The 19,374-nt window shown below is 61.3% G+C and overlaps 3 protein-coding genes across 7 annotated transcripts; 2 read left to right on the top strand and 1 right to left on the bottom strand.

Moving 5' to 3' along the window:
- Nucleotides 1–2,409: 2,409 nt before the first annotated feature.
- Nucleotides 2,410–3,699, bottom strand: CLDN2 (claudin 2). The gene has a single exon (XM_021534595.2). It carries the CDS (start codon nt 3,567–3,569, stop codon nt 2,874–2,876), a length of 696 nt encoding a protein of 231 aa, XP_021390270.1. The 5' UTR covers nt 3,570–3,699; the 3' UTR covers nt 2,410–2,873.
- A 2,915-nt stretch (nt 3,700–6,614) lies between these two features.
- RIPPLY1 (ripply transcriptional repressor 1) lies at nt 6,615–7,549 on the top strand. Its single transcript, XM_031504832.2, has 3 exons — nt 6,615–6,746; nt 7,162–7,226; nt 7,296–7,549. Exons 1-3 carry the CDS (start codon nt 6,738–6,740, stop codon nt 7,528–7,530), a joined length of 309 nt encoding a protein of 102 aa, XP_031360692.1. The 5' UTR covers nt 6,615–6,737; the 3' UTR covers nt 7,531–7,549.
- Nucleotides 7,550–7,854: 305 nt separating this feature from the next.
- Nucleotides 7,855–17,706, top strand: PRRG3 (proline rich and Gla domain 3). Of its 5 annotated transcripts, none has more exons than XR_013340805.1 (5): nt 7,866–7,912; nt 11,051–11,092; nt 11,295–11,871; nt 12,757–12,938; nt 14,817–14,894. XR_013340805.1 is itself a non-coding variant. In XM_021534475.2 (4 exons), exons 2-4 carry the CDS (start codon nt 11,086–11,088, stop codon nt 15,979–15,981), a joined length of 705 nt encoding a protein of 234 aa, XP_021390150.1. In that variant the 5' UTR covers nt 7,855–7,912; nt 11,051–11,085; the 3' UTR covers nt 15,982–17,706. The 5 variants fall into 5 exon arrangements, 1 of the variants encoding a protein (XP_021390150.1); XR_002465745.2 differs by lacking the exon at nt 14,817–14,894 and adding an exon at nt 13,038–13,227; XM_021534475.2 differs by lacking the exons at nt 11,295–11,871; nt 12,757–12,938 and adding an exon at nt 15,445–17,706 and having other exon boundaries at nt 7,855–7,912; nt 14,817–14,977.
- The last annotated feature ends 1,668 nt before the right edge of the window (nt 17,707–19,374 follow it).

Raw genomic sequence — 19,374 nt, 5'->3', positions numbered from 1 at the left:
GCCTCTATCACTTTTGAAGATAAGGGCACATTCGTATTTTATTGCCCTGTTCCTTCCATCGAGGCATCATCCAGAGGGAGAAGAGGAGGGGGGAAGGACTCATTTCCTTATGGCAGGGGATTAGTCACTGCCTGGCCCTCCAGTGAGGGCTGCAAGGCTCCCCACTCCACCACACCAGCAAGGCAAGGGCTTGAGGTGCAGAGAGCCCTTCCCCACCCAGCCCTCTTCCCACCCCTGCTTTCCCCACCTTGTCCTGAACTTGGCTGTGCTCCCCTGTGCCTTTCCTGCAGGGAATCCTGGAGCACCCTCAGCTTTTGCCATGGAGATGGTGAGGGGCAAGAGGCCATCTGAGGAGCTGGCTCTGTGCTGTGCTGGTGGGCTCCATCCCTTCACTCACGCTCAGCAGAGCTGCCCCTGGGCCAGGCTGGGCTCCTGTTCTCTCTGTCCCCAGCCTGGCCCAGTCCAGGCTGCCCTCAGGAACCTGCCTTACCAATGATGAGGAGCGTGGCTATTGCGTGATGCAGAGATAACCACTGTCATCACAGCTGTGCACCCGGTGTCCTCCCCTTCCCCATCCTCCTTCCCGAGTGGAAAATCTGTGTCAACCTGCCTTGCCCTGTAGCCAAGTTTCACACCTTTGGGTGCATTCACGTGGAAGGGCAGGAAAGCTGGAGGGGAGAAACGTTTCCCTCCCTGAACCCCCCCCACTGCTTAATGCAGGGGTCCCCTGTGGCAGGGCTGGTGGCCCAGGGGCCCGGGGAACTGGTCCCTGTTCCAGTGTGATGGGTGTTTCTGTAGCCCAGCTCTGAGCCCTGCCTGCCTCTGCCTGTGCCAGCTGCCTTTCTCCTTCTGGGGGAAGCTTCCCTTCTGCTCCTTGAATTAAAGCATTAATAAGCCCAGCACCAATCAAGCTCTGAGCGTTTCAAATGCCCCTTTGTTTAATTAGCACAGCCTCTGCCCGCAGACAGGGGTGGGAGGCGAGGGGCGAGGACCCAGTGCCCAGGAATTCCTCCTCTTTAAGGTGTGACATTTTGTGCCAAGTATTTTCTCTCCCACTCTCTCCACCAGCTGCCCAGGGAAAAAAACCCGAAACATTTATGGCCAAAGGACTCTCAGAACTTGCAGCATCTCCTGGGGGGCTGCACCAGCAGGTTAAGCCTCTTGCATGCCCCAGGGCATTCTTTTCCCCAGGGCAGGAATAAATAACTCGGCTGGTCCGGGGTCCCTTGGCCATGGAAATGGGGACACTGGCCCTTGCCTCGAGATCCACCTTGGTCCCCTTCAGCGAGTGTCACCCTGGGGATGGGTGCCCTGTAGCTCCTTCTCTCTGAGGAGGGGAGAAAGCATGGCCCAGCATTATCAGGAGCGCGTTAACCCCACAGCAAACATGATTTCACTGGTGCAAGGGTGACGGTGGTGACGTTCGAGTGGAGGACATGGTCCCTTCCTCTCCATGCCCTAATCTAAATTGCTTTATGAGGGGTCAGCAGGTAGACCAAGGCCTCCTGCTCCCTAGGGGACAAGGTGGTCTCTGGGTGGCCCTGTGCTGTGGCACAGCAGAGCAGGGGTTCTCTCACGTGGGGCAGTGGTACAGCAGATGGATTAAAATGTTCTTGCTCCCTGGTGGGCTGTGGGGCTGGGCTGCCTGCACCTCCTCTCCTGCCATGGCCTGGCATGTGCCAGCATCCCCCAGTGCCACCAGCAGCCTGTGTGGATGTCCTGCTGCTGTTCCCCTGCAGCCACGCAGCCTGTCCCTCCACACACTTGGCTCCTGCCTGCCCATCCCTTGCAGCTCTCCAGTGTCTCACTGGTGGCATCTTTCTCTCAAAATAGACCCTTCAAGGACCTGGGGGCCCAGGACCTGCCTGTGAGGCCTCTCTGCAGCTGAGCTGGGCTGCTAAGACTTCACCATAGCTGGGAGCTGCCTTTGGTCCTTGGGATCATGTTTGCCCCAGGAGTGCCAGTGCTCACTGGGATGGGGATGTGGGAATGCCAGGGCTGCCCATCACCTGGGGACCTGGGTGTGCCACACACAGGGGCAATGAATCTCCCTGTGGGCATCCCAGTCTCATCACACCTGCACTCCTGGAAACAAGAAGGGCTGGGGGACGGAGGGAAGGTGCTGCCTGCTATTATCCCACAGGGAGCTCTGCATGTCCCTGCTGGCACCCTGGCAGTAGTGGTGCGTGGCAACCTCCCAGCGTGGTGCCAGGGACAAACTGTGCCAGGGAGTGGCCCTCCTCCCCTTCAGCAGTGCTCCCACCTGCCTGGGCTCCCGGGTGACAAAGCCATCCGCTGTGGGGTGGGGGAGGCAGGCCAGAGCAAGGGCCAGGGGCACCTTTCACATCTTGGACCCCTCCACAGCCTCCTGCTGGCCCCTCGGTGCCAGAGAAAAGCCCGGATACAGTCTGGCTAGAAAGACGTATTTATTGCGACATCGGTTTGCAACCAGCACTCACCCCCCCAGCAGCGACTGCAGACCCCGCACATGCCCTTGGCCCTGCTGGGATGCCTGCATGGCCAGCGGCCGGTACCTGGGGCCACAAGCCCCCTCCCCTTTCCAGGCAGGTTCACTGGGGCTGCAGGCTGGGGTCCCGCCGTGCCAGGAGCTGCCCGCGAGCTGGCAGCGTGGGGTAAAGAACAGAAGCCGGATTCAGGGCCGCTCACCGGTGCAAGCCACCAGCTGGGATCTCCAAGCAGTCACAAGGCTCTCAGAATCCCAGGGAGAGAGCGGGGTCAGTCCCCCAAGCACATGAGAGGGCTGAGCACGGGCGATGCCGCCGTGCCCTCTGCTCTTACCGCGCTCCCTTGGTGCCAGCCCGGACGCTCTGGGGAGCCGGGAGAGGCGCCAGCCTGGTTCCCCCCTGCAGCCACTACACGTATCCTGTCAGGTTGTAGGAATTGACTTCACTCTTGGTTTTCTGCGCCTGGCTGACAGAGGGCCGGGAGCTCTTGCTGGCCAGCAGCTGGGGCCGGTAGGCGCTGGAGTAGGCGGCGGTGCTGTCCCGGGCAGGGCAGGAGGTGCAGAGGATCAAGCCACCGACGAGGGAGAGCAGGGAGGAGATGATGCCGAGGTAAAGAGCCTCCCCGAGCTCGAACTTCATGCTGTCGGGGATGACGGGGTTGCGGAAATCCCGCAGCACCACGTGGATGTTCCACACCAGCGGGATGAAGCAGAGCAGCCCCCCAAGGACGAAGACCGCGCCGCCCGCCACGGCCACGCGGTCCTTGGCCGGCGAGCCCTGGCTGAAGACGGTGCACCTCATGCCCACGACAGAGAGCAGGCAGGCCAGGGAGGACACGGCGCAGGAGCTCACCATGAGGGCTTGGGCCGCCTGGACGTCGGCGGGCAGGTTGAGCAGGGAGCTGTAGATGTCGCACTGGGTGATGCCCGTGCTGTACGTGGCGCACTCCATCCACAGCCCCTTGGTGAAGCTGATGGCCGTCACGATGCTGGAGCCGATGTAGGAGCTGGTCTTCCAGCTGGGCAGCAGCGTGGCCGTCAGCGTGCCGATGTAGCCCAGGAAGGCCACGGCGTAGCCCAGCAGCTGGAGCCCCATGGACACCATGGTGGGGGCTGGCTGTCGCTCTGTCGCCTGGCCGAGGCTCGCGGTGGTGGCCCAGGTCCCTCCCGTGTGCTCACGTTCCCATGGCCCTGGGAGAGGCTCGGCTCGCAGCGCTGCAGCTCCTCCCCGCTGCCGGGGGTGCCGGTTTTGTGCGGGTGGGAGCGCGGGGAGGTTACCTGCGGGAGAGCAAAGCAAATCTCCCCGTTAACGATTGACCCGAGCCCCTGGGGGAGCGCCAGGCGCCCTTTCACCCCCGCTATCTCCCCAGCCGGGCTCCGGGGGCAGAGCAGGCTGCCCAGGAAGGACGCCAAAGCCCTCCCCTGCACTGACGCCGCGGGCAGGATGGAGAGCCAGCTGCTGCTGGGGGAAAGTGCCCGCTGCCTTCCTCGAGCTCCCTTGTCTTCTGTGCTGCCTCCAGCTGAGGAAACCGAAAAGCTGTGGCTGCACCGTCTTATCTGGGACCTGCTGGAGGTGACTTCAGGTGGTAAAACCAAAGCTCCTCCAGCTGAGAAAAAGGGATGGCACCTCATACCCATCTGCGTGGGGCTCACCCAAGACATCTGCAGTCACCCAGGACCCACCCCGAGCTGCTGAGGCTCCTTTGGGACAAAGGGACATGGCCACCTGAGATTGAACCATGGATATCAGCCTTTCTGCGCTGCTGGGGACAAGGATGGAGAGGGATGCGTGTGACAGTGACACCTGCATCCCCAGGAGAGCCTGGAGGCCCACAGAGGGCAGAATTACATCAGGGCTGGCATCTCCTTCGGGATGCTTCGCCAGCCAAGCGGGGTGACCTGTCCTGTGGAGGGGTGAGCAGCTCGGGGTGCAGCTCACGCTGGGACTTTGTGTCAGTGCCACCTTCTGCCCACAGCCCTGTACACAGGCGGGGGGGGGGGGGGGGGTGGTTGGCAGAGGTGGTGGAAAGGGTTGGTTTGTTTTCCCTCTGCTTTGTTTAAAAATTCCTCCTTCTGTGGTGCCTTGCGAAACCGGGCTGAGCCCCGGCACTGCGGCCAGTGGCCTCCCTCTCCCTGGGAACGCTCCTGGCTGAGCATGCTGCCACCACCCAGGGCCACCCCTGCTCCTGCCCCCCCCTCCCGCCACCTCCAGTGTTGGCACCAAAGTTTCCCAGCTGTCTGTCTCCTCTCCTGTGCTCTAACCAAGACCTCCCACACCATCTCAGCTGCTGGAAAAGAAACACCTGGGGTGCTCAGGGTGCTCAGGGTGCCGGCAGAAAGGTGAGGGAGTGAGGGAGGGAGCTCTGTGGTACTTACGGAGGGGGCTGGAGGTGCAGGGGGGGACCCGGGGCGGCTGCAGCCGGGGGTCACCCAGGACTGGAGGCGGCTGCCTGGGGCAGGGTGAGCAGCCAGGGGATCAGGGGCTGCACTTGTTCAGCTACAGCTTTGCACAATCCACCTGCAAATCTCCTGGATCAGAGGCTTATTGCAGATCAGAATTAAACCCTTTGGGTGTCGGGAAGGACTGGGGAGCTGGGATGCCTTGCTTTGCTGGTTGTCTATGAATTATTGGGGTTCAGGTTTGAGGCTTGCTGTCATCCTTCTGGACAGCCTGTGACTGTGCCACCATCCATGTGTCCACTCTGGGCTGTGCTGCCTGTATTGGGGTTTGAGGGGCAGTGAAACACCAGCAGGTTGAGCTCCCCACTCCTCAGCCTGAACTTTTGGTTTACTCTTCCTGGCCCTGCTTGTCCTCCACGGGGTTTGTTGTTGTAAGACTACTGGCCCAAATGAGGAGCAAATGGGGAAGGTAATGAGAGCTGTGCTGGCCCCGTGCCCCCTCCTGCTCACCGGCTGCCACAGATGGAGAGGGGCAGGGAGGGCCTCTGGTGACAAATTGTGCTCAGAGCTGAGCAGGGTCCGGCCAGCGTTTGGACAGCGGTGTTTGGATGCTGATAGCAGAGCTACAGCAGGGACCATTTGCTATTTTCTTTCCTTGTCCCAAACTGAAACTCTCCCAGGAGCAGGAGGTGACTGCCAGTGGCACTGTCTTTGAGTGCTTGGGCAGGAGCAGTGGGCAGGGATGGGATGAGTGGCCCTGCTGGTGCCAGGGGCTGCATCAGCCTTGCACCCTCACATCAAGGAGCTTTTCTGTACCTCCTGGGGTGGCCCACATCTCAAAAACTCAAAGGAAAGGGCAGGGAACACTGGTAAGTGGTTGCTCTCCCATCTGTGGAAATGGGATCTGGCAGCTCCCTGGGGTGATGGGTCATGGATGCCTGAGCAGGACCATTGCCCTGATAGTGCCTGGGGTCCATCCCTGCCATGGGTCCTCCCTCCCTGTCTGCTCTTGAGCCTCCCGGAGCTATCAGCTGCCTCCTGGTGGCTCTGTGCTTGCCACCACTGTAGCCCATCAGTGTCCTCATCATGCCCGTTGTGCTGTCCCCAACACAAGCCCAGCACACTGTGCCCATGGCATGCCCAGCACTCAGCCCATTGCACTGTCCCAATCCCATACCCATCATGCCACCCCTCCGTTCCCCATCCCTTTCCCATCTCCCCTGCATCCCTTATGCAAATGCCTACAAAGAGCACTTAATCATCCTTGTTAATTGTCTCTACCCTCCCCTGTTCCCCCCCGGGGATTTTCTCACAAATGGTGTCCAAATTTTCCCTTTTGTGTTTTGCTTTTCCACCAGAGATCGCAGCCCCTCCGCCCCCAGCCTCCCCCCGGCCCTCTGTTTACACAACTGGGACAAATTTCACACTGCTGTCCCCACAGCCCCATCCCCTCGTTCCCCTGCCCCAAAGAATCTGTGAGTCACGGCCGAGGCTGAGCTATAAATGTGTCCCCACCGAGGCTCGGCAGTGTCAGAAGGGACAGCGTCTCCTGCCACCATGCAAGCTGCTGCCTGCTGCCTGGCTGCCCCCGGGCTCCCAGCGCCGCTGGCCAGTGCCTGCCCCCCGCCGGGGCTGGAGCAAGGGCCGAGGTACGGGGGAAGTGGGGCAGGCGGGGGCTGGGGAAGCTCCCGCTGGGCTCGGGTGAGGCTGCGGTGCTGGGGACACCTCGGATCCCAGCGGCCATGGGTGGGACGGAGGGTGCTGCTCGGGCGGGTGAGGCGGTGGGGCTGAAGCTGCTCTCTCCCATAGAGCCTTTCCTCTCTGGAGGCCGTGGCTGCCCCGAGCCCAGGAGGGACCCGCGACGCGGCAGGAGATGGACGCTGTGAGTTTGGCACTCCCCGCTGTGTCTGTCCCCACGCCCGTGGGGTTCCTGCTGGGTAAAGCCAGCCTGTCGCCCCAGAGGCTCACTTTGTCCCGCGGAGTCCCTTGTCCCACGGCCGTGCCGTGTCCGCCTCCCCCGGAGCATCACCCGCCGTGGGCAGGGCGAGCCCCGGGGGACAGGGCCCCGCAGCCCCGAATGTTCCCAGGCTGGGCATTCCTCAGGGCCTTAGCGGGATGCCCGGGCAGCGCTCTGGAGCACGGGGCAGAGATTACACTGGCTGCCAGCCTGCCGGGCGGCGCGGGGTGGATGCCAGCCTCCCCGGGGCGGGGGAGCTGCCGGCAGCGCGGCACCCGGGCCAGCCCGGCGGGGCGGGCAGGGCAGCGGGGCCCGGTGCCACCCGCCTGTGTCTCCCCAGGCTCGGGCGGCGGAGCGGGACGGCGGTCCCGGCAAGGCGCTGCCGTTCTTCCAGCACCCGGTCAGGTACGTGCCGGGCCCCGGGGCGCCGGGCGGGCGCGGCGGGCGGGGCTCACCCCGGCTCTCCCCACACAGGCTCCTCTGGCCCAAGTCCAAGGCCTTTGACCACCTGTACAGCGTGGGGGAGAAGCTGCTGGAGAACTTCCCGGTGCAGGCCACCCTCTTCTTTTATGAGGACTCGGGCAGCGAGGAGGAGGAGGAGGAGGAAGAAGAAGAAGAGAGGGATGATGAAGAGGAGGAAGCGACAGGAGATGTGACCGCGGGACACCCGCGGAAAGCTGGCAGCCCCGGCCTCAGCAGGCCGGTGTGAGGCAACAGGCGGGGGAAGGCAGACAGCGCTGGGTGCGGCAGCGGGGCCCGGCCCGCCGGAGCTCCGGCCAGCCCCGGGGCCGCGCCCGCGCTCCGCCGCGCCTCGGCGGGGCTCAGAACTACGACTCCCAGCGGCCACCGCGGCCCGCCCGGCCGGCGCGGCCCGCTCTGATTGGCTGTCGATCCGTCCCGCGCAGCGGGAGGCGCGTTGGCCCCGCCCACGCTGCCGCCCCTCATCCCCATTGCAAGAGGAAGGCGGGGCGCGCGGGCCGCGGAGGCGCGCGATTGGCCGAGGGGCGCGAGGGGCGTGTCGGGGGCGGGGCCTGCCTGCCCTGCCCGGCGGCGGGAGGGAGCGGCTGCGGCGGGCGCGGGGCCGCCATGAGGTACCGCGGGGCCGGGCGGAGCGCGGGGCCGAGCGGCCGCGGGCCGGGGCGGGCGGGAGCGGCCCGGGAGCCGGGGCCGGGAGCCCTGGCACTGGCGGGGTGGCTGGGCGCGTGGCGAACAGCAGAGCGGCGGAGACGAGGAGGACGTGTCAGTGGGGCGGAGGGTGGGGCTGGAGAGATCCCGCACAGCCGGGGAGGTGGGCTGGGACCCCGCTGTGGGGTGACAGGTGAGGAAGGAGACCCATTTATGGGGTAACAGGTGAGCTAGGGGATCCCGCTGTGGGGTGACAGGTGAGGAAGGGACCCCACTATAGGGTGACAGGTGAGCTAGGGGACCCCGCTGTGGGGTGACAGGTGAGCTAGAGGTGAGAGGTAGGCGGGGGGACTCTGCCATAGGGTGGCAGGGGAGCTGGGGGTCCCTGTTGTGGGTCCCTGTTGTGGGGTCACAGGGGAGCTGGGGGTCCCTGTTGTGGGGTCACAGGGGAGCTGGGGGTCCCTGTTGTGGGTCCCTGTTGTGGGGTCACAGGGGAGCTCGGTGTCTCGGCTGTGGGGTGACACTTAGGCTTGAGGTCTCTGCCGTGGGGTGGCACTGGAGGCTCAGGGGGCACAGGAAAGCCCCTGCACAGCTGGGCAGGTGGGCTGGGGGTCCCTGCAGCAGCAGGGTGACACGGCCTGGGGGTCCCTGCCGTGGTGGCTCTGGAAGCTGAGCGCAGTGGGGATCAGTTCGAGTTGGGTTTGGGCACAGAGCGGCCGGGCTGGGGCTGCCAGGGCAGCGTGAGGAGCAGGGTGGGGTGTGAAGGCTGCTTTGGGAGGGCGAGGCTTTCTGCCCTCTCAAGCGTAGCCGGTGTAGCCTCTTCTCTGCGTGCATTTGGCACGGAAAAGCCCCAGCATCGCTGGGATCCGGCTGAGCCGCTGGCACGGCGGCTACGTGATGCTGGCACGGTCGGCATCCTCCGTGCGCGCCGTGGCGCGTCACTGGGGCTGTGCACCCCCCGACCCGTGCCTGGGCCACCCCCAGCCCGTCGAGGCAGTGCCACCTCCCGGAGCGGGACCCCCGGGTCCCCTCGGGGTCCGCGGGGTCCGGCTCCACGCGCGCTCCGTTTCTCCCGGCACGATTTCCTCCTCTGGCAGCAAGTGACGGGAGCGGGGGCGGAGATGGGGGAGCCTGGGGGAGACACAAATGTGCGACTGCAGCATCCTCACTCCCATGGCTGCATCCCTCGCGCCTCCTCACGGTTGCCTTAGCAACCTCCTATCGATGGGGTATTTATAGAGGATGGGAAGCTGGAGGGAGGGGGGGATCGGGAATGGGTGGGCGTCTGCTAGGTCAGCCTCCAGCTTCAGGCTTCTCTCAGCTTGCGTGGGGGCAGGAGGGATGCTGCTCCCCTTGGCGTCAGCGTGTGCACTGTTCCAGCTTTTCCTGCTCGCTGGAGCCAGGGGAGGTGGCCAGGAATTTGCATGTGGAAATAAAAATAAGCATCTGGGACGTCTGCCCTTTCCACCGGCCTTGCTCGTGCTCAGAGGCTTGTGTGCACCTCCCTGATTGTGGCACTGGTGCATTGACACAGATACATGGAAGAAAGTAAAAGAGTGTAAATTAAATTAAAGAGCATTAAATTTGTTGCCTGATGTGTGATGTGAGAATATCCTTCTTTCTGTGTCTTTGTTCTCCTGTCCATCAGAGGGGGAGAATGCCCCTAACAAGGAGGGTTTGTGTGGAAACTGTGGCATGCTGTCTGTGCTGTGCTTTCTTTTATCCTGGGGCTTTGGGTCTCTTTGTAAAAACTGATGACAGCAGAAGTGGGTCAGGTGGTCCCTGCTCAGAGCCTGTGGGGGAATTCATGGATCCAGAGGCCTCTCACATCCCCCAGAAGGGCTCAGAGAAGCAGGACTGGGCTGTGGGGCACTGGAGGCAGCAGACCTCTCCCATGTACTTCTGGTGCTCTGCTGCTTTCCCTCGCTCTTGCTTCAACTCCAGAATGAGGTTTGCAATCTGAGCTTCCCAAATTCAAACTTGGGAAGAAGCTGCTTTCTCTCTCTGGACACAGCTCCAGGCTTGCATGCCCTCTTGCTACTCTACGGTGTAGGAGCCTTGGAAAGCACAGCAAACCTGATGTTGGCAGGGAGAGGTGCTCTGTTTACTGGAAGGTGGCTGTTGTGAGGTGTGCTGGTGTGCAGCATCAGCCCTTCTGTGTGCCTGCCTTTTATGTGAAAAGGAGAACTGTGTTTCCAGACCTGCTGACCCTGTGAACAGCTCTGTGCTGTCCCTGACCTCACTCCAGCACAGCAGATCCAAGTGCTTTTGGAATAACTGGATATCTAAAGTGTGGTCCTGCAGTTCCTGCTGTTTCTAACCTGCTTGCTCCTTCATCTGCAATAAATCCCTGTAGGAGCTGGGCAGTCCTGTCCCCTCTGTCTCCTGACAGAGGTGTCACAGCAAGTGTCACACACAGCAATAGTCAGCCCAGGGCAGTCTGATCCGTGGGGCATTGAGCACAGGGAGAATACAAAGCATGGGAAACAAGCAGATATCCTCTGCTTCTGCAGGGCTTTGTTGAACTCCTGTTGTGTTTAGTTTAGTTTTGCTTTCGAAGCACAAAGAGTGCTTGTCTGGCTGGAGAGCTGTTGTCCTGGCTGTGCAGGCAGCTCTGTCACTCTTGCTGCTGCCCTTAGCTTGGCCCAACAACCAGATTGTGGGTAGGAGTTGCAGAAGTGAGAACTGGCACGTCTGTGAAGTTGCTCTAAAATAAGATGATTGCTTCACCTGTATCCATCACTCTTTTGTGGAAGGGAAGAGCACCAGGCTGCACCCAGCAGTCTCTGACATGCAGTTCATCTTGTCTGCTGGTGAGAAATGGGGTCTATTGCTGGTCTGCAAGGCCCTGCTTCTCCATGGGCCCTGCCCCAGCACTCTGGGAGCTGAGGGTGCCCTGAGCCCCTCCAGGCAGGTGAAGAGCAGGGAGACAGCTGGAATCCTTGGCTCTCTGCAGGGGCACTGTGGGGCTGGGATCTGTCGTGGGTCCAGCACTCAGCACCGTGCTTTCTGCATGAATCTGATCCTGGGTAACAGGGGTCTGTGCTTTGAAACTGGGCTGGAAATGGAAGCTGTCAGTGACTCTCCTGTTTTCTTCCCTGCAGGTAGGCAGGAGCCCCCTTTGGCCGAGTGAGGCAGCATGGCAAGTAAGTGCTCCCCAGGCAAGATGGAGAGGTGCTGGTGGTGTTGGAGGAGAGAAGGGGGATGTTTGACAGCCTCCTCTCAAGAAAGGGGTGCCTGTGCATTCTGAGGGAAGTTGCTCTCTGTGGGGAGCAGCTGTCATTTACTTTTGGCTCTGGTGAGGTCTGAGGTCCAGCCTGACTTGTGCTTCTCTCTCCCCTCTGCAAGGTGGGAGTCGAGAGGAGGTGCTGAAGGTCTGACCTCTCCGGGACTACCCGGAGGCTGCAGCCTTTCTGCCTCTGTGTGGTGCTTGCTGTGCAGGACGGGCCTCCCCAGGGCTCTCTGGGCTGCCTGTCTGCACTGACATCTCTCATCAACGGTGCTCCTCATGCCCATGGCTGGCACCCTGCCAGTGCCCACCTGAGGGCCACACTGCCCTGTGTGGCTGCTGGCACTGGGCTCTGTGCTCTGTGGAAGCTGCCGAGCTCAGCTCCACCCTGAGCTCGCTGTGGCACACCCAGAGCAGTGCTGGGCCAGCACTAAAGATGGGCTGAGCCTGTGAGGCTGTAGAGAGCTGTGTGGTCTGTCCAGAGCCGGGATCAGGCCTCCCTCCTGGCTCTCCTGGGCAGCCTGCATGGAGGCTGCGTGCCCCGGTGTGACGGGAGCTAAGGAGGATGGCAGGAGTGAAGGGGAGATGGAGAGATCTGTCTGGGATCTCAGGATTTGCTTGGAGTGTCACCAGAGCCAGCTGTGAAGGTGGAGGCAGTGGCCACGCTGGGGAACAGGAGGACCCCAGGGATGACAGGTATGCCTTCTTTCTTTATCTGTGTTGTGCTTGGTGCGGGAGGGAGCAGAGATCTTCAGGCAGTGTTTTTAAAAGGCTGCTTTAATCTTCAGTTAATGGGGAGGGTGCCCAGCTGGCTCCCTGTCTTCCTCCACTGCTGCCTTTTTGCCTTCCCAGAGCTCAGGTGCTGGCTCACCAGCATGTCCTGGTGGTGGAAGGTGTCCCCTGTGGTGACAGTGTCCCCTTCATGGTGACCCTGATGTGCGGGGGGGGATGTGGTGATGTGCAGGTTCTCCACCACATGCTCCCTGCCATCCCTGGCTGTCCCCCTGCAGGCACAGCCACAGTCCTTCCCCAGAGAAGCAGCCCCTGGGTGCCCCCCAAGCAGGGCAGCTGAGACATTGGGGTGGTGTCCTCCAGGGGCCAGCAGCACCCCAGGAAGCCCAACAGGGATGAGGTGAGCCCAGCCCTTGCTCTTGCTTCCCCTGCCTAAAAGCTCTGATCTTTCCTGAGCACCGGTTCTCCAGCTGGTGTGGGGAGGCTTGGAGAGGCACAGGGGATCAGCACTGAGGCTGCTGGGCACTGGCAGGTCCCCTCACCCGTGGTTTGGGGACAGGACCTGCTTGGCTATCTGCTCTTCATGTCAGCTGGGGATCCAGTAGAGATGAGGGGCTCCTTTCCTGAGGGCCAGTGGTTTTCCTGCTCTGGTCCCAAACCACGTGGGAGTTCTTTGCACTTTCAAGGGGAGGGAGCAGTGACTGAGTTTCTGCTCTTCTGCCATTTTTATGTCCCTGAAGGAAATTGCATGTGGGGAAAAACACACACCTCTGTCACAGCATGCTTGCAGTTGGGACAGTGCTTTTGATACCTGCCTGCCTGTGTGTCTGTTTTTATTTCCTACCTTAGTGGCCAACTCAGCATGGCAAAGCAGGGAACGGGTCCAGTGACTGCTTTCTGCAGGGATGGAAAACCCTGACAGTGAGAACTGCAGCCAAGCTTGTTGCTCTAAGATGTGCTGAGGAAGTTGAAATCTGAGTGTCAGGCTCAAGTGCCAAGGAGGGGAGAGTTTATACCACGGTCTGATCAAGGTGGGAGGCAAAGGAGGTGAGGCCAGACTTCTCCAGCAAAGTACGGGATATTTGCAGAATGAATGTTGTCTTTGTAAAATTTCATCTCCTTCTGGAAAGGCTCAAGACAAGATCAGCCTGCCAGCCTGTTCCCTCTCCAGCCAGGATAGCCCTCCTCAACTGTGAAAGCCAAGGCAAGCTGATCCCTGCCCTTCTGCAAGATGCCTTCTGTGCCTCTTGAAAATGCTTTTTCGGTTGTCCTTGTAAAAAAAAAAAAATGGTTTGCATAATAAAGTCGATTCTGAGGGAAGATCTGTGACTCACATCATTCATGCTGCTCTTCATTCACACCTCAGTGGCTCAGCCCTCTGCAAACTCTCAGAGAAGCAAGGCATTAATAAATCACAAGGGGAAAATGCACCTACACAGCACAAAAGCAGCTCAGTGCCTCCAAGCCCAGGCTGGTGTAGCACAGTAGTAGTTGTTTATTACACCATGATCTCGTCCCTGTTGATCTTTCCAAATACTCACAAATACCTTGCTGTATTGTTTCAGCAGCAGGATACATGGAAGGTAAAGCAGAAGGAAACTTGCCTTTCTCCCTGGCAAAAGGTTCCTAAGGAAAGAAGTTGGTGGCTTTTCACTGACTGTTTTGCTTGTGGAGTCAGTATTTTGTTAGCACCAAGCTAGTCAGCTGGGAGATTCTGTCCCCCTTTGATGTGCTGCTCTGTGAATGGGTTCACCTTGTTGATCCAGTGGAAGACTGAGCCTGAGGGTGAAGGAGGTAAATAGGTTCCCGTGGATCACCCATCTGAACTGATTCATCTTCCCAAGGGAAGCAGCAGGATTTTGTGGCTTGGTGGGAAGAGATGGAACCAGTCTGCAGCTGAGTGTGTTGAACTGCATTGTGGAAACACTCATTCATGAAATGCGTGTTTGGATCCTGGAAGGATCACGTTTTGTGTGAAGTTTCTGCTCCCTGAGCAAACAGCTTCTTTGCCTCCTGTGCTGCTGCAGGTCCTGGCAGGCGCTTGCCTCCTGCACCCCACAGAGGTGTCCCTCCTGCAGGGTATCAGGAGGGGCTTTGATGTCTCTCGTGCAGGAAGGAAGGTGTTGTTCCTCCTCCATCTGGCTTCAGGACTGCATGTGCTGTGGGAAGACTTGATGAGTCTCCCAGGCTTTGGGAGCAGAGGAAAGTTTGTGAGGCCTCTGCATAAAACACAGTGGGGATGAGAATGTGATGCTGTGGGAGGAGTGGTTGCTCAGGCCCCTGACTCATACCCCCTGTGCCATCCCTGTGTTTTGGAGATGTTTGCCCTTGTTCTGGGCCTGGGAGAAGACAGTGGTTTCTCTGGGGCCTGAACAGAGTCCTTGATGCCACCTGAGCTTGCATGACCCCTGAGCAGCTGGCAGCAGGGACACAGCTTCCAGCAGGCTGTTGAACTGTGGGCTGTGAGTCCCTCTTGGTGCTCACCCCGTGTCCTGGCAGAGCTCTGTGTCCCAGACCTGTGGGGTCTTGCTCTCCTGGTGGAATCTCCCTTGCCCTGCAGCAAAGGGGCAGAAAGATTGAATCCATCAGGGGCAGAAGGTTGGAAACAAATACTTTTGGAGCCTTTTGTCTCTTCCTCAGTTGCCCTGTGTGGCTGCAACTGCCACTTCTGATGTCTCTAGCACCTCAGCCCTGACAGGAGGGCTCCTGGTGCCATCTGTCTCTGGGCAGACCCCAAGCGTCCTGTGCCCCTCTGGCTGTCCTACCTGCTGTCCTACGTGATTGCAGGCCTGGGTTTTTGGTGTTGGGGATGCATGTGGCATCAGGGATCTGGGTCAGAAAGCTTGGCTGGGCAGAGGCCAGGTATGGGGCTGTGCCTGCTCAGAATGTCTCTGCCTTGTGTGTTGCAGTGTTCTTGGGAGCCAGGAATGCCCACTCACTCCTGAAACGCTTTCCCAGAGCCAATGGCTTCCTGGAGGAGATCCGGCAGGGCACCATCGAGCGGGAGTGCATCGAGGAGGTCTGCAGCTATGAGGAGGTCAAGGAGGTCTTTGAGAACAAGGAGAAGACGGTGCGTTTGTCCTACGCTGCTCCCCAGTGCATGTGGGAGGGCTCACTCCTCAGCAGGCTGGAGACAGAGGGAAAGCACGAGGGGACAGCCTCTCCTCTTCCCTTTGTCCTCTTCTGCCTGCAGGCAGCATGTCGTGGCTTCACTTCTTTGCATGGCTTTCCCTTCCCAGGCAATGGCCTCACCTTGCTTTTGCCAGGACTCCCTGCCCACAGCTGCAGGTTGAGGTGCTCCCATGGCACATGTGGCAAATCTGTGCTGTTGTCCATGATTCTCTAGGTTGGCTTGCTGTGGGATAATTGAGGAATGTTCCCAGGTCCTTCTATCTTGGTTCCCACAGTGCCTCAGGAGTGGGGGACATCCAAAATGCTGCCCCTTTGGCCTGGGGAGAGCGGTGATTATTGCTGGTGGAGGTTGGGTCCTTCTCCCAGCTGCAGCACGTGATGGTTGTTTCTCTGTTCCCCTTGCAGATGGAGTTCTGGAAAGGCTACACCAGCTCTGTGTACTCTGTCAAGGACCCCGGGCACGGCACGGAGCGCTCTGACGCTATGTACGTGGTGGTGCCCCTCTTGGGAGTGGCTCTTCTCATAGTCATCGCCCTCTTCATCATCTGGAGGTGCCAGCTGCAAAAGGCCACGCGCCACCGCCCTTCCTATGCCCAGAACCGTTACCTGGCCAGCCGGACGGGCCGCAGCCTCCCCAGGGTCATGGTGTACCGGGAGCGGTCGCAGAGCCAAGGGGAGACCCAGTACCAGCGGGAAGCCAGCAGCCGGGGGGCTGGGGATGCCAGAGCGGGGGGCACCCCCCAGCCAGACGGCACCCTGTGCCCGCCAGAGCATTCTGTGTCCGTCCTCTCCAGACTGTCCAGTGCCACGCCCCCGCCTTCCTACGAGGAGGTGACGGGCCAGCCGGAGAGCAGCAGCGGCGAGGAGACCAGCGTCTCCTACAGTGACCCTCCGCCCAAGTACGAAGAGATCGTGGCCACGGCCCCTGCCGCGGGCAAATAGCGGCTCTGCCTCCCTCCTGCCTCTTCACACACTCACACCCACCCAGCCACCCTCCCTTCGCCGTGCCTGGGACCCCCTTCAGGGTTCGCCAGGCCCCCATCTCACCTGTACAATCTGGTGCCATCACACAATAGCCTTACCCTCCTAACCAAAAATAGCTGTCCCCAGGTGGGGGAGGCAGGGCTGTGGGACGGCTCTGGAGCCAGCCAGCCATGTCCTGCCCTCACTCCCCACTCACGTAAGTGCTGTAGCAGCCAGAGCCGAGCAGCAGCTTGTTCCTGGCTCAATGGGGGGGTCACCCCATGGTGCATTTGATTTCCTCACCTCCCCGTCAAACAGACATGACATTTCCCATGATTAGAGCAGCCTTGCTGCCACCCTGGGCTGCTGCTCAGCCTCACCCCATGTTCTCACTGGGCCCTGTTCTACTGCTCAGGGCTCTGATTAGGTGATGGAGATGCAGGATTGGTGTGGCAAATTTTTGTCCATCCCTGCAGTTGGTGGGGCCAGCTCTGTGGGGAGATGGTGCTTCCCCCATGTGGATTTGTTGCCAAGTGGGAGTGGGGAGCCCGGTCCACACTGTGGTGTTTGTAGTGATATTTGCTCTGTGGAGATCAGGGAGGAGCAGCTAGAAGGTGCTCTCTGATCTCCTAGATCTCTTTGGAAAGGGAGAAAGGGCTTGTGGTGGTCTTGTACTTGAGGTAAGTGACTTTGGAGTAGCAGGGCCTTTTCCTGATGTTCTCTGCTTTCCCCCTGTGGGTGCTGAGCAGCTGCAGGTCTGGCTGCTGCAGAGCTGGCCAAGGGGGTCTTCTCTGACCCCGAGCCAAATGTGGTCTCGTGGCTTTAAGTGATGGGGATTCAGCTCTCTCCTGGAGCGTGGCCTATCTGGTGTCTGCCCCAGAGGTGAGAGCCTGCAGACAGGCCAAACCTCCCCTCTCCCTGCCCTAAACCTCTCTGCCCTGCCTGGCTCCTCTCTTTGGGGCTCTTTGTCTTCCAGAGCAGGTACAGTGGAATGCGAGACCCCGCTCTCCCCCTGACCTCTCAGCTGGGCTGTGTTTGGTGTCCAGGGCTGTGGCATGGAACTCCTGCTGACAGGGGTGGGAGCCACAAGACCACAGACCATGCCTTGAGGTCAGGAGCGGGGTCAAGCCTGCTCGTGTGGTTGTGTTGCCAGGGCAGGGCAGAGCCAGGTGCTTTGCTGTGGGATCAGTGTCCCCTTTCCCTGGGCAGCTGCCTGTAGGGTCCAGGCAACGGGGCTGTCCTTCCCCAGTCATGTCTGATGGATTAATACAAGGGTTGTCCTCCAACCCCCCAGAAGCTCCCAGCACTGCCACCACCCGGTGTTCACCCAGCACCAGCCTCTCCACCAGCACCAAAAGGCTATTGTTCATCCATCAGTGGCCTGCATCCCGCCTGGCCCCAGTGATGCCCTTGCAGCTGGTGCCCTCAGCCCAGAGCTGAGGCTTGCCCAGCGTGGCTGCTCGTGGGACAGGACATGCTGGCACCTTGTCTGTCCCCTGCCCAGCCTTAGCAGGTCGGGGTTATGGGGAGAGCTGACAGAGTGTCAGGGCCAGAGCTAGAGAACACCAGAGGGAAACACAAGGGTGCTCAGCATCCTCTGTCTTTGATGCTCGGTCATTATCCCTGCAGTTTGTATTCTGTAAGACTTGGTATATTTCTGTGCAAAAACAAAAAGGTATTTATTAAAAAACCCTCACAGTCTGAGCAGCACAGGGTGGCTTTTTCCCACAAAGGGTGTTGTGGGGGACAGTAACACCACTGACCTCTGCCACGGCTGCTGGCCGATCCCAGTGAGGATGGGAGTGTTTGGGAGTGAAGCCCCGAACATCACCTGGCCGTGTGGTGTACCCCCTGAAAAACCTGACGGTGTCCTGTGAGCCGCGAGCTGCCTGCAGGAGAGATGCAGAGAGGTTTTCTGAGGGGACTGAGGTGCATAGGTTGTCCTGCCGTCCTCTGTGTGCTCCTAAACCCCTTAGATAATCCCCTTTAAATAGCAAGACTAGGGCAGCGGGGGATTTATTTTAAGTCTTTTCAAACCCAGATTTTACGGTCAGGTCTTGGGCCCTGTCCCCATTCAGAAATGTTTAAACCTGCCGTTAATCCCCAAGGGACCATTTATCGCTGCGGAGGGCAGAGATTAGCTCCGGCACCGGGCGGCCCGGGGCTGTGCCGGCCCGGGGGCTGCGGGCACTGCGGGCAGCGGGCTCTGCCCGGGGCTGGGGACACGGGGAAGGTCCTGGTTGGCGTCTGCCCCCGGCGACAGCAATCCCAGCGTTGTGACACGCGGCTGAGCAGGGCGGGGACAGGAGCGCTCCGGCGGAGGTGGCACCAGGACGCGTCCCACCGCGTTAATCACCGGCTGCGGCTTTAAGCGGGGAGGGACCGGCTGGACACCGGGGCAGGGCTCATTACCGGGGGCAGGGCTGGACACCGGGGCAGGGCTCGACACCGGGGGCCGGGCTGGACACCGGGGGCCGGGCTCATTACCGGGGGGCCGGGTCATTACCGGGAGCCGGGCTGGATACCGGGCCGGGTTCATTACCGGGGGGGGCGGCTCATTATTGGGTATTGGGGTGGTTACCGGGGGCCGGGCTCATTCCCGGGGGGCCGGGTTCATTCCCGGGAGGCCGGGCTCATTCCCGGGGGCTGGGCTCATTCCCGGGGGGCCGGGCTCATTCCCGGGGGGCCGGGCTCATTCCCGGGGGGCCGGGCTCATTCCCGGGGGGCCGGGTTCATTCCCGGGGGGCCGGGCTCATTCCCGGGGCCGGGCTCATTACCGGGGGGCCGGGCTCATTCCCGGGGCCGGGCTGCCCCCGCCGGCACCGCCCCGTCCCGGCAGCGGGCGCGGCTGTTTACGGGTCCGACGAGTCGTGTCGGTCAGCGGTACGCAGTAAGTGTCGGTGCCCGGCCCCGCTGCCCTTCGCACGGCCGTACCGGGGCCCTGCGGCGGCGGCAGCCCCGGGCAGGGTCGGCTGTCCCCACCGGGAGGGCGCGGGACCCCGTGCCTGCCCCGGCCGGGTGCCCGGAGCCGTCCCGGGGCAGCGGGCTCACCCCGGGCTCACCCCCCGGCTCACCCCCGGGCTCACCCCCGGGCTCACCCCCGGCTCACCCCCGGGCTCACCCCCGGCTCACCCCCGGGCTCACCCCCGGCTCACCCCGGGCTCATCCCCGGGCTCACCCCCGGCTCACCCCCGGCTCACCCCGGACTCACCCCGGGCTCACCCCGGGCTCACCCCGGCTCACCGGGAACCCCCGAGCCGCAGCGCGGGGCTGGCGCACACCCACCGCTCCCACCGCTCCCACCGCCGAACGGGCTGTGCTGCACCAGCCTGGGCCCCGCCTGCCTCGTCGGGGGTGTCCTGGGCCGGACAG

Source organism: Lonchura striata, chromosome 14 (genome assembly GCF_046129695.1).
Source record: "Lonchura striata isolate bLonStr1 chromosome 14, bLonStr1.mat, whole genome shotgun sequence".
In the NCBI taxonomy this organism is placed as follows: domain Eukaryota; kingdom Metazoa; phylum Chordata; class Aves; order Passeriformes; family Estrildidae; genus Lonchura; species Lonchura striata.
The sequence above is the reverse complement of the archived record's forward strand: the minus strand, read 5'-3'. Positions and strand labels throughout refer to the sequence as shown.